A 12,171-nucleotide genomic window follows, 5' to 3' on the forward strand; every position below is an offset into this window, starting at 1 on the left:
TCGGTGACATCGAATATCACAAGATCATGGACCGAATGGCGAAAAGGATATGGGCGAATTCCGCGCTACCCGCAGCGCATCCCTATCATGGGATTTGACATCGCATTCTCGATGGCCAAAGCGCTGAAGAACCACACCTTCCTGCTGTGGCTTCGGATGCTGCACGAGACAGGGCCGGGCAAAGCCAAGACGTTCACGATCGACTTCCTCGGCCGGCATGTCATCCACACCATCGAGCCCGAGAACATGAAGGCTCTGTCGGCCACCGTGTGGAAGGACTTTGGCGTCGAGCCCTTACGTCGCAAGACGGGGGCCAGCATGCCTTTCGCGGACAAAGGTGTCAACACCACCGACGGCCATGATTGGGCCTTCAGCAGGTTCCTGATCAAGCCTTATTTCCTCCGCGAAGCCTTTTCCAACACGGACCGTCTGAAGGAGCATACCGATAACCTCCTGAGCTTGATCCCCCTTGACGGCTCCACCTTTGACATGCAGACGTTGATGCAACGCTGGGTTCGTTTCGCTGGCTCCCATGGCTCTTATCTGGCGCTAATTGTTGGAATCACATAGTTTCTTGATACATCGAGCCATTTCCTCTTCGGCGAGTCCATGAGCTGTCTCTTGTATCCTGAACGAGCCGAGATCGCATGGGCCATGACCGATATTCTACGCGGACTGCGTCTGCGCCTGCAGATGAGCAAGTGGCTCTGGATGTTCCGGTGGAAGGTCTGGTTTGACGCCATAGACGTTGTCCACGGGTTCATCGACCGGCAAGTCGATAGAGCATACAAGGAAAGGACCGAGAAGGCAAAAGGGAACGCAGTGAGCCAAGATGCATCGTCGTTCGGCGTCAGGTTGAAGCCCGAAAGGACAGATTTGCTTTGGTCCATGGTCGGCAACGTCCCGGAGGACAGGGAGCGATTACGATCAGAAATGTTACTCCTATTTGTGCCGAACAATGACACGACCTCCATCTTCATCAGCAACGTCTTCTGGAATCTTGCACGCTATCCCGACGTCTACGCCAAGGTCCGGGAGGAAGTGCTTTCCGTCGGCGAGGACGCAGCTCTGACATACGAGTGTCTTCGGTCCATGAAATACCTCGACGCAGTGCTGAATGAAAGTGAGTAGCTAGTCTAGTTCATTTCCCTATCCCGGGATTAAAAGGCTCATGGCCCTCTAGCGCACCGACTCTACCCCAATGGCATCATGCAAGTGCGCTACTGCATCAAAGACAGCACGCTTCCCCTCGGTGGCGGGAGGGATGGGAAGTCGCCCATTTATGTCAGGAAGGGCGACGTAGTTCAAGTCAACAAGAACGTCATGCATCGGGACAAGGATGTGTGGGGAGAGGATGCTGATGAGTTCAAACCGGAACGATGGTTCGGGCTTCGTCCGTATTGGAACTTCGTGCCCTTTGGTGGTGGCCCTAGACGTTGTCCCGCCCAACTTCTGGTTACTACAGAGGCAAGCTACGTCGTTGCGCGGTTCTGTCGACGCTTCAAGGCAATTGAGAATCGGGACTCCAACGGCTACGTTCCTGTCATGCGCGCAGGTCCGGTCAACACCAATGGCGTCAAGATTGCTGTTACACCTGTCTAGAGGATATTATATGTCTTGTTGGAGTTATATTTGGCTAAAACAAAATATTACTGCGCTTAACTAGGCTGTTCAACCAGGCTAGGAATGCATTTATATCTCTATTCTTCTGGCATTTCTGTAGCTTATGTGATGGGGCTTTCTGCATTCACTCGCGCTCTTCAAAGAAGGCTCACCTTTGGACCTCTATAGCTATTATGCAAGACATATGTTGCACTTTGATTTCCTAGACTCGTAAGCCTTACCCTAGCTCTGCTAGACATGCGCATGTGCAACTACTTGGAGATTCCTTTCAGTCCAAGATTTCAAAAGCGTAGCCAGCGACGCCAATCCCGACGCTCTGTCCACATCCCAACGGCCCAAAAGCTCAGTAATAATACTCAAGAAAGTAAGAAAGAGGAAGATGGATCCCTCTACTCCCCGATAACACCGACGGAGAAGCCACAGTCTCATGTAAGCCAACCCCATGGGCGAAGCCTCTCTTAACTCCACAAATCAGAAGCGCCGTCATATATCCCCCAACATTCTTGTACCTTCACAGCCAAACAAATAGCTGCCCTTGTAATGCACTATCTATCTATCTCTTCAGGAACCCCGACGGCAGTTCATATCATACCATGGCGCATACCTTAACCCTCAAGGAGATCTCCCAGCACAAGACGAAAGACGATCTATGGCTTATTATCCACAACAAAGTCTACGATGTTACAAAGTTCCTAGACGAGCATCCGTACGTATTTTATAGCTCAGCAGTCCACCCCCAGTCATTCTGACATGCTCCCAGTGGCGGTGAAGATGTCGTACTCGACCTAGCCGGACAAGACGCTAGCTCCGCATACGACGATGTAGGACATAGTGACGAAGCAGGGGAGGTGCTGAGCACCCTGCAGATAGGGACGGTGAAAGGACAGGCAAGTCTAGCCTTGCTGGTGATGTCGAAATGGAAGGCGAGTTGACATCTTCCAGGCTGGTGATTCGGCAACGACAACGACGCTATCTTCTGCACCAGGCGTCACTCAGACCTCACCCACTTCCGGGATTCCCAGTGGCGCAGTGTATCTTGGGGGACTCGTCGGCAGTTTGGTTGCTGTTGGATTGTATTTAAACTTTACTACGCAAGTTGGCGCCTGAATGGTTGGAAGGTTTTGATGGTCTTATACTTTCTGGAATTAGGAGTACTATTTGATGTCAGTCGAAGTCTATCGGGTCTCGATGTAAGTATATTAGACGCATATATCGAGTTCTTGACCTCTCGGTCTCCTGGCACTGTCTGGTTTCCAGACGTTTAATGCTTTTCTGCTCGTCCGGGCTCCTTGCGTGCAGAACGTACTCGGTCACCTGTTGAGAGCTCAGTATCTTAACCATCAGTCCGTAAAATGAATAGCTGATCATGCAAAGAAACAGGCATCGCCAGCCAGGTAGCTACCTGTATTGTAGACATGAGGTACCGATGAATCCAAAGCTAGCTTGTTAATTTGGACGATACGCTAGTAGTCGACAATGATGCCGTACAGTACACGAAGACAAAATGGTAGTAATTCAAAGACTAATGTTTATACTTGCTACGTTCATATACCAACGCTACTTGATATCGATTCAATATGACGGGGTTTGAATTTCCCATCTCTGGTTAGACTTGTCGGTTTAGACGCGTGACTCAATACACCTCATATAATTGGTGGTATTTCTAGTTCGACAAGTGAAGAATAACGCCAAAGGAAATCAATTTCCGGCATCAGGTTATAAAACCAAAGCTCCCGTTAAGAGACACAATACTCGCCCATTAGTCCAAACCGCAGTTTATATTCCCAATTCCCCACCATGTCACAACTACCTTCCATCCGTTGGGGAATTATCAGTAAGCATTCCCACATTCTACCTCACACAAACACCAAGCTAACAATCCCTCCAGCCACAGGACTCATCTCATCCTGGTTCGTCGAAGACCTAGTGCTAGCGCAAGAAAACCCCAAAGTCAAGCATATCGTGCAAGCCATCGGGTCCTCAGCACTAGAAAAAGGCCAAAAGTTCGCCGCGAAGTACTGCCCCCAAAGCACACCAACCATCTACGCGTCCTACGAAGAAGTGTACAACGACCCGAACGTCGACGTCGTCTACATCGGGACGCCGCACTCATTCCACAAACAGAACTGCCTGGACGCCATCCGCGCCGGCAAGCCCATTCTCTGCGAGAAGGCCTTCACGCTGAACGCCGCAGAAGCGAGGGAAGTATTGGCGGCAGCCGCAGAAAAGAATGTATACGTGCACGAAGCGATGTGGCTGCGCCACCGCCCGCTTGTGCACGAGCTGCGCAGACTCCTCTACGAGGAGAAGGTGATCGGAGACGTCTTCCGGACGGTGGCCGACTTCGCCCTCGACGTCGATATTCCCAGTCTGCCCCCGACGTCGCGGTACAGGGATCCGGCGCTGGGTGCGGGCTCGCTCCTTGATCTGGGGGTTTATTCCCTCACGTGGGCATTGCTTACCCTCGATCCGGGGTCGCCCGGGAAGTCGGAGCTTCCGCAGGTGTTGGCGACCCAGACGCATCTCCATGGGGTGGAGGTTACGACTGCTGTGCTGTTGAGGTATCTCTCTTCGGGGAGACAGGGTATCGTTAGCTCGACGACGATGATGCCCGGAGACCCGACTCATATTGCGCGCATTCAGGGGACGAAGGGGTATATTGATGTTGAGGGCCCGGCGGCTTCTATGCCTCTTTCGTTTACGGTGTATCAGAAGGGTGCGGTGGAGAAAGTAGGCAAGAAGTATGATTTTCCGCGGATTGGGCGGGGGTATATCTATGAGGCGGATAATACGGCTTTGGATGTGCTAGCAGGCAGGAAACAGAATGAGCTCATGCCCTGGTCGAGACTCTCCGTGTTATGGAAATCATGGATGAGATTCGTCGCCAGGGTGGAACGAAATATCCTGTCGATATCTAATGGCGAAATTCGCTGGACTAGTTCAATTGTCTCTCTCTAAGTCTGAATGCCTTTGGAAACTGACAGTTATGAATTGTATTTGCAAAGCTAAATACAGTGTGTTATTAAAAATACAGATAAGAACAAACCTGGCTCCAGTTCTGATGTCACAAATTATTATCCAATAGAGAAACATACACACCACTATGCTACACTCCACACCATTGATGCACGTCCCTCTTATATCGGTGTGTCAGCACGGGATCCAGCTGTGTACAAACGTCTCTTTCTCTTTTTCACACTGCTATCCGACGACGTAGGTCTAGGATGGCCCGACTTTAGGAGGGTTTGGGTAAGGACTCGGTTAATCCCGGCGTATTCGTGCTCCCGGTTTCGAACGGGGATCGCCTGCAAGACACATCGTGAATTCATGCCGGGAGGTCTCTTGTGGTCCTTGCACCATTGGCATTGCTCTCCTTTAATGCGCTTTTCTGGATCTGCTTTGGCGTTTAGAAGCTCTTGGACCTTCTTGAGGCTCTGCGATTGAACCGCGAAATGTAGCGGCGGCAAACCATTTGCCTTATGGGGACGGTCCTTGTCTGCTCCGCAGTGTATTAACATGGCCAGCAACCCATCTTGCCAATTTTTTATGGCTTGGTGGAGTGGCGTATTCCCTTTACTGTCAACAATATCCTTGTCTGTGTCTGGGAACTCGCAGAGCTTGTCCACGGATTTCCTGTGTCCCCCCTTGATCGCCTCGTGCAAGGGGGGTTCGAAACCCGAGTCGGCAGCTGGCCTTTCGTTGGCGAGATATGGATCGTGCTTGCAAAACTCTTCAATGAGTTGTACTCTATTGTGTCTTGCAGCCTGGGATAGTGCAGGAAATCCACATGTGCTTGTGAGCGTTTGTCCCTTTTCATGTGCGCGTAGGAACTCCCGGATGAGACGGATCGCTGTCTCCTCGTCGGACTGGGGCAGTTCCATAATATATTCGAGCGGCACCTTACCAGCCCTGTCCTTACAATTAGCTGTTGCCTTATGCGATAGTAACAGACACACAATCTCAACATTCAGGGACTTCACAGCGTAGTGGAGGGGCGGTTGTTTGTTCCCATATTTAGCATCCACGGAAGGCATCTTTTCCGCTAGGAGCTGGAGAAGGTCTTTACTGGACAGGTCGACGGCATAGTGGATTGGAGTCTTTCCGTCCTGGTCTTTCCTACACGGGGACGCAATGGCATTGAGAAGCAGTTGCACGATTTCCTGGCACCCCGTTTTCACGGCGAGATGCAATGGAGTCTTCTCATTTTTGTCTGGCCACTCAACAATCGCTCCTTCACTGAGAAACAGCTTAACTAATTCGCATCTTCTCGCATTAACTGCACAATGTAGTGGCGTCTCCTTGTTACGGTTTCCTGTCAGCATGAGGCTCTTCATCTGTCCCACGAGTTGCCTGCATACGTCAACAAGGCCCTGTGTGGCGGCGACATGCAACTCCGTATTACCATTCTCGTCTGCAACCCCGATACGAGGCTGCAGCCTAAGCACCTGCTCGATGATCTCTTTACGGCCATCTCGCATAGCAATGTGCAATAAGGACTCCCCTGCGTCATTCTGGGTCGCGACATTCGCACCCCGCTCGACAAGCACTCGAACCGCATCCATGCGGCCGGATTTCACCGCCCTCATTAACGGTGTATATCCTAGATAAAAAGTAGACGTACTTCTGGCTTCCGTGTTTGCTTTCCTGTCCAGGAGAAGGGCGATGGTAGAGACACGGCCAGTTCCAGCCGCAGACAACAGCGCGGTGCTGCCGTACGCACTTAGCTTATCAATCTCCGCTCCTCGTTCTAAGAGGGTTTCCACTATCCTGTCATGTCCAAGTTTGGCTGCCAGACACAACGGCAAATTGTTCTCACATTGTTGATTCACATCTGCGCCTAGATCAAGAAGAAGGTTGACGCCGTCAACAGAGTCCAACTTTATTGCCCCCATCAGGTAGCTGGATCGCTGCTTTTCTGACGATGTACCCTCGGGTAGCCAGACCCTTTTCAGCGTTTCGTAGATCGTTGCACGCTCCCTCTCCCGACCATGGTCTATAGCAGCTTGATGGTGTTGCTCCTTGGATAGGAGACTAGGAGCCTGGGGAGGAGGTCCGGGAATGGCCGGAAGGTCGTCGTAGCTATCCCCATCCGTGATACTGCTTGGCGGGGTAGCATAGGTGGATGGCGGATACTCTTGTTGTACGTCTAGATAGTCTGGTGTATCAGGGGAAACATCCCAGGGCTGCCCTTCGTATCGAATCTGGGCCTCCAGCTCCTGTTGTACATCATCATTTTGGCTGTTGAATAGTCTTTGGAGGGAAGAAGCATCGGAAATGGCGTCGGGACTGTCGTGGAGCTGAGTCAGCCATGAATGAGCGCCAGGCATGCATCCGATAAGCACTTACGCATCCAGAGCCGAAGTGCTGGTCAGTTGTTGAAGGTTCATAGTGTATTGTTGTAACATCTCAATAAGTCGGGTCCACGAGTTACAAACATACTGTCTGCCGTGGCGGGAGAGTCGGTACAATCGCAACCGCCGCTCAAACAAGTCGAGCGCCCAGGTTGAACCAAGAAGGACAGAGGTAAAGAGGGGAATCGGCAGCGTTATCCGCTGTAGAATGTACCGAAGTGAACGTTTTATCTCAAGATCTAAGTTGATAAGGACAGCGAGCGCTTGATCCTGCGACGTGCTTAAATCCTCCTCGAACTGTATCTCGGAAGCTAGGATGGTGGCCCTGGCACAACTGTACAACAGCGCCTGAATGGACGGGAGAAGCCTGTCCTTCGATGAGGAAGACATAATGACAAATGAAACCGGTCGGAGGGGATTCTTTGTTTACTATGACATGGAGAAGGTCAATGTAGATCAAGAGATCGGTAGCTCCCCGCTAATGAGGAATTTAGTCTCACTCCGCGGGGTTGGCTCCATATATGCTTTCATTCTATTCTAGTCGTCAGCCGCTTCATGTATCTGCGTTCCTCTCGCTATTGCCATTGCCTAAACGAAACCGAGCCTCGTCTGGAATGGATGTGTGGTTGTCGCTGATACGCTGCCCTGGCCCCTGGGCTACGTCAGGCTCTGCCTGCCCAATAACATCCTGACGTCGACTCCAGTACGCCAGGCCCTCATTCGCTCCACATCGAATCTGATGCAAGATGAAGGGGAAGTTCCCTGCATATCGGGCTAGAAAGGAGACCAGAAGATGTTACGAGTGTTAGATCTCGATCTCCCCCACCATCTTGAGGGGGAAAGCTGGACGTGTCGCAGAGGGGGAGTTCGGGACCTCTTCCACCCTACCCATCATTCCGTCAAAAGCTAGTTCTGGCGAAATCTCTGACATCATTCCCAGTGAGGATGACATCCGTCTCTGTAGGACCACGGCTTCGATCGTACAGAGCCTCGAAAGGAATCCCCATAGTACCTGGCGTAACCAGTATCTCCTGGGCGGAGTAGGGACGTTGAGTGACTACTAGTGGTTGGGCTGCCCGGGTGGGAACATTGTCTGCACTTGCGGCCGTGATTGGTTTAAATAGCGCCCTGTCGGGGTTGCTAGGATGTGGCACCAGTTGCCACTGTTCAAACCTCATGTAGTTCTATTTCAGAATAATAATAATAATTATCGCGATGCGCACCCTCCCGTTGGAGTTCTTGAACCACCAACGAACGTCCTCTTGGAGCCTTTGGTATGACTCGCTTGCGCCCGTCTCGATCGCTAGCGTTGGCCAGTCCACGACACCACCAGACGGCCGTCGATTAAAAGGAGTAAAGATTTGATCGGCTTCCTTGCCTGTATTACAAGTGGGGCTGTAGGTGGTCCTCCCACCCCATGATCTATCATTTCTTCCGATGCCCATCGCAGCTAGCTGGTCATTGACCGTCATAGAAGACTCTTGCGTAGGGTACTCGTGAGAGTATCCTGGAATACCCTTGATTATGCCGACGGTCCCCTCCCACTGAAAGCGATACGCAATACCCCGTAAACCATTCTCGTGATTCGCCGGCTTTTCGATGGCCTTCTTAGTCAAATCCAGTACAACAAGCCATTGATTGCCGGTCCCTTCATTGGTGGTCAGGCTTGCTTGAACTGCCTCAGCCTCAACTTGTAGTCGCTCCATTCGAGACCAAGTCCAGACAACATAAGCAGCTAGAAGCCCAGCTAGTGGTCTGCAGGCGGCAGCAACAGGTGCTGGCTCGGCTGAGAGCGAAATATCAGAAGATATCGTTGCCATCATGTGGGTCACAGACACCATGGGGAAGGGGAGAGATAGATGGTGAATAGGTAAGATTCACTCGACATAGTAATTATCTTTCGAATGGTGATTGCACGCAGCACAGTATGAATGAGTCGACCCTTGACCCCATGTCTCAATAGTGATGCCTAGAATCTGTTGGTATTGCTTCATGACCACCGTATGATGATAACTACTAGAGACTGCCAGCTGAAGAAACTGGCAGACTACTTGCGCAGCGAAAGAATCACATAATCTTTTATTACATCCCCTAAATTATTAAGATTATTTAAATACATTATACTATATTATCTAGATTATCTATTCTACTTAGGTACACTGTGCAAGTATTACAGTATGTTTAAATAATCTAGAAATCTAGGCCACGCAGGTGATTCAAAAGCTTTAGAAATCTAGGCATTATACTGCGTTTAAAAGCTCTAGAAATCTAGATATTGCACTGTATTCAAAAACTCTAATATAGAAATTAAGAGTGCAGTCTGGAGTACTGCCCAGATTAACTATCTAAATTGGCTTGAGATGAATATATAAGACAAAATAGGAATAATGTAGCCGGTGAATTCTCGTCCAATCAGAATCCAGAACCGTGGATTAATCAGAACACAGATCCGATTGAGCAGTCTCCTATATTGCTTGCTACGCTTCACTCCACTTCCACTGCGCAATAAAGATAAGGAAATGCAAGAGAGGATCGTGGCGCACTTAACCCCATGTGGGGTCAACCGGCGAAGCTTACCCGACGGAGATCATATCGGCGTTTGAACTCCAGAACAGTCCCGACAATCTTCCCAATTCCGCTTCTTCAGTAGGATGCCACCGAGACAGATCCCCTGGTGAGTCTCCCTTGTTCTATCTGATATAGTGTGCCTTGTCAATTGCTGAGATATACGCATGGTGCAGTGAGAGCTGTCGAAGTATGTGATTCCCCCCACTTGTTCTAACATTCCCTAATTTGACGTACAGAGCATCATGTCAAATGTCGGTCCCGTCCTATTATTTCCGGTTCTACGGGTGAGGTAAGGTTGAGCGCTAATGGTAGATAACTAGGCAACGATGGGAACCCTAAGTGTGCGCGGTGTGCAAGATCCGGCATAGAATGTATTCGGAGAACACCTAGGAAGTTTCGGCACACCATCTCGGGTGCTTCACTAGCAGGTTTGTCATGATACCAATACAAATTTCCAATATCTGACCGTCACAAGGGTATCGTACATTGCAGTACATTGATGAAACGCCCGATTTCACCGACACCTCTCCAACTGAGTCGTCTTTCCAGTCTCCCAAAGCTCTGGACAGCAGCGCCCAAGCACAGTCCTTCTCCCGGTTCAACTCGGAAGAAAGCCCGTCCACGCCATTTGGAGCATTCTCGGCGCGTCTTCTGGATACTCCCCATCTTCCTTGGCCGCAAACTGGTCCGAAAGAAGCATGTCTACTGCGGTACTTTGTCGAATACCTGGCCAGATGGGTGAGTGCCCATGACTCCGCCCCATACCCGCTAGAAATCACTTGAAATGACACTCTATGTCGCAGTTCGACCTTTGTGACCCGGAGCGCCATTTCGTTAGGGCCATTCCTCAGATCGCCCGAGGGAGCGAACCACTGCGCAACGCCATTCTGGCCGTATCAGCAAGACACTTCAGCACTTTACCGAAAGAGAAACAGGACAAGATCATCGAAGAGTACGGACTACAGCAGGACCCCGCAATCAACGAAGAGACCGTACTCTACTACCACAACAAATGCATCACGGACCTGCGATCCCTGGCCAGCGAACCAGAGGCCCTCATGGATGAGATCCTCCTCGCAACAGTAGTAATCCTCCGATCTACGAAGAACTAGACAGTACACACCTACCTCATCCACCATCACAATCACCCATACATACCCCAAACTAACCCCTAGCAGGCCCCTTCATCGATCTCCCAACCGAAACAGCCATCCAAGGCCTCCACGTCTTCGTCGAAGCACAGGCAAAGCTAGCCCTCTCCACGCCCGGCCTCCGCCAAGCCGTCTTCTGGGTCGGCTTCCGACAAGAATTCCACGTCGCCTTCTCCCAGCAACGGCCCATTCGTCTCCCGCTCTCCATAACAACACCCTATCTCATCTGGACCCCTGCCCCAGACCACATCTGGACGAACCGCCTCCTCATCATCTGCGCCTACGCCCTGCAGTACTGCTACGACGACCAGCCCGCCCCTCCAGACCGGTACTACGAGCTCATTGACCTCCACAACCGCTGGCTGCAATGCCGTCCTCCATCCTTCTCGCCTGTCTACTACCAGAAACCAGACCACGGAGTGGGCGAGCTCTTCCCCCGAATCTGGTATCTGGATGATTGCCACATCGTCGCGTCTCAGAGTATGGGGTTGCTCAATATCCTCTTAACGGCTTACTCACCGCATATACCCCGTGTCGGGCCGATCTGTCGTGAGTCGATGGACATCATGAATGCCAAGTTACGATCTACTGTCTTTGAGATCTGTGGAATTGCGTTGTCGAATCGGCAGTCGCCACCTGCGTTTACGACTGTTTGTATTGCTATTAATATCTGTGGGGACCGGTTTACGGATTTGAGGGAGCAGCGGGCCTTGATGGAGGTTCTTGCTAGTACGACCAGAGAGACGAACTATTGGCCGACGACGGTGTCACAAATGAGGTTGAAGGAGGTGTGGGGGTGGGATGCTTGAGTGATATAGTAATCAGTGCCCATGTTATGCAAGTAAATCGTCCATGCCGGCTATTATACGCACTGCGTTTCACGGGTGCTTGATACGGGGGGAGGTAGTAACATGGTGGGTGACATATTCACACATTCTCCGGCGAGGACTAGTACATAGCTCCCTTGCGCGCTAATAGTATACTGTGAAGAACTTGAGGCGTCTGATTAGATTGCCTCTTATCTGTGCTCTCTGGATCGACCTTCGGGTGTTACCTTCTACCGTACATTCACACTATGGTCCGAGTGAAGCGGTCTCAGGAGTAGCTATTTAGCATCGATGCTGTCTTTATTTGAGGCTTATACAAGGGTCTAACCGAAACGCCAAGCCATTACAGATCTTCGAAAGTTGGCTGCTTTTACCAGCAGTATAGTTATCTTTCCGAACATTATAACAATTCAAATGACATCAAACAGATGCACTTGGTGACTTTGAACAACGTGAGCATGGAAGCGTATACTCCGTAGGGACGGTGAGGTGATTTCCGTAGAGATATATATCTTACCCAGGATCAGCGATCCGATGTTTGCCTGTTGGCTGCACGGCAGACATGAGGTCTTCCACGTATGGATACCACCATATCGATAGAATGATGTTCTGGATATCTAGTCCGAGGTAATGAATGTCCAAACGACGCAT

The 12,171-nt window shown here is 50.7% G+C and overlaps 6 protein-coding genes across 6 annotated transcripts; 4 read left to right on the forward strand and 2 right to left on the reverse strand.

The window, feature by feature from the left end:
- Nucleotides 1-87: 87 nt before the first annotated feature.
- Nucleotides 88-1,602, forward strand: ABOM_002903 (cytochrome P450; the record flags this gene model as incomplete). The annotated part of the gene is made up of 3 exons (XM_022530033.1): nt 88-513; nt 571-1,123; nt 1,184-1,602. The coding sequence occupies 3 exons, from the start codon at nt 88-90 to the stop codon at nt 1,600-1,602; spliced, it is 1,398 nt and encodes a 465-aa protein (XP_022391761.1).
- Nucleotides 1,603-2,216: 614 nt separating this feature from the next.
- Nucleotides 2,217-2,730, forward strand: ABOM_002904 (cytochrome b5-like heme/steroid binding domain-containing protein; the record flags this gene model as incomplete). The annotated part of the gene is made up of 3 exons (XM_022530034.1): nt 2,217-2,329; nt 2,384-2,498; nt 2,566-2,730. The coding sequence occupies 3 exons, from the start codon at nt 2,217-2,219 to the stop codon at nt 2,728-2,730; spliced, it is 393 nt and encodes a 130-aa protein (XP_022391762.1).
- A 690-nt stretch (nt 2,731-3,420) lies between these two features.
- Nucleotides 3,421-4,581, forward strand: ABOM_002905 (Gfo/Idh/MocA family protein; the record flags this gene model as incomplete). Its single annotated transcript, XM_022530035.1, has 2 exons — nt 3,421-3,457; nt 3,512-4,581. The coding sequence occupies 2 exons, from the start codon at nt 3,421-3,423 to the stop codon at nt 4,579-4,581; spliced, it is 1,107 nt and encodes a 368-aa protein (XP_022391763.1).
- A 179-nt stretch (nt 4,582-4,760) lies between these two features.
- ABOM_002906 (ankyrin repeat domain-containing protein) lies at nt 4,761-7,364 on the reverse strand (the record flags this gene model as incomplete). Its single annotated transcript, XM_022530036.1, has 2 exons — nt 4,761-6,909; nt 6,970-7,364. The coding sequence occupies 2 exons, from the start codon at nt 7,362-7,364 to the stop codon at nt 4,761-4,763; spliced, it is 2,544 nt and encodes an 847-aa protein (XP_022391764.1).
- Nucleotides 7,365-7,873: 509 nt separating this feature from the next.
- ABOM_002907 (uncharacterized protein) lies at nt 7,874-8,794 on the reverse strand (the record flags this gene model as incomplete). The annotated part of the gene is made up of 2 exons (XM_022530037.1): nt 7,874-8,137; nt 8,198-8,794. The coding sequence occupies 2 exons, from the start codon at nt 8,792-8,794 to the stop codon at nt 7,874-7,876; spliced, it is 861 nt and encodes a 286-aa protein (XP_022391765.1).
- A 990-nt stretch (nt 8,795-9,784) lies between these two features.
- On the forward strand, nt 9,785-11,502 carry ABOM_002908 (uncharacterized protein; the record flags this gene model as incomplete). The annotated part of the gene is made up of 6 exons (XM_022530038.1): nt 9,785-9,797; nt 9,863-9,970; nt 10,018-10,280; nt 10,346-10,494; nt 10,626-10,657; nt 10,721-11,502. The coding sequence occupies 6 exons, from the start codon at nt 9,785-9,787 to the stop codon at nt 11,500-11,502; spliced, it is 1,347 nt and encodes a 448-aa protein (XP_022391799.1).
- Nucleotides 11,503-12,171: the final 669 nt, after the last annotated feature.

This window comes from Aspergillus bombycis (assembly GCF_001792695.1).
Source record: "Aspergillus bombycis strain NRRL26010 chromosome Unknown contig00018, whole genome shotgun sequence".
Classification (NCBI taxonomy): Eukaryota; Fungi; Ascomycota; class Eurotiomycetes; order Eurotiales; family Aspergillaceae; genus Aspergillus; species Aspergillus bombycis.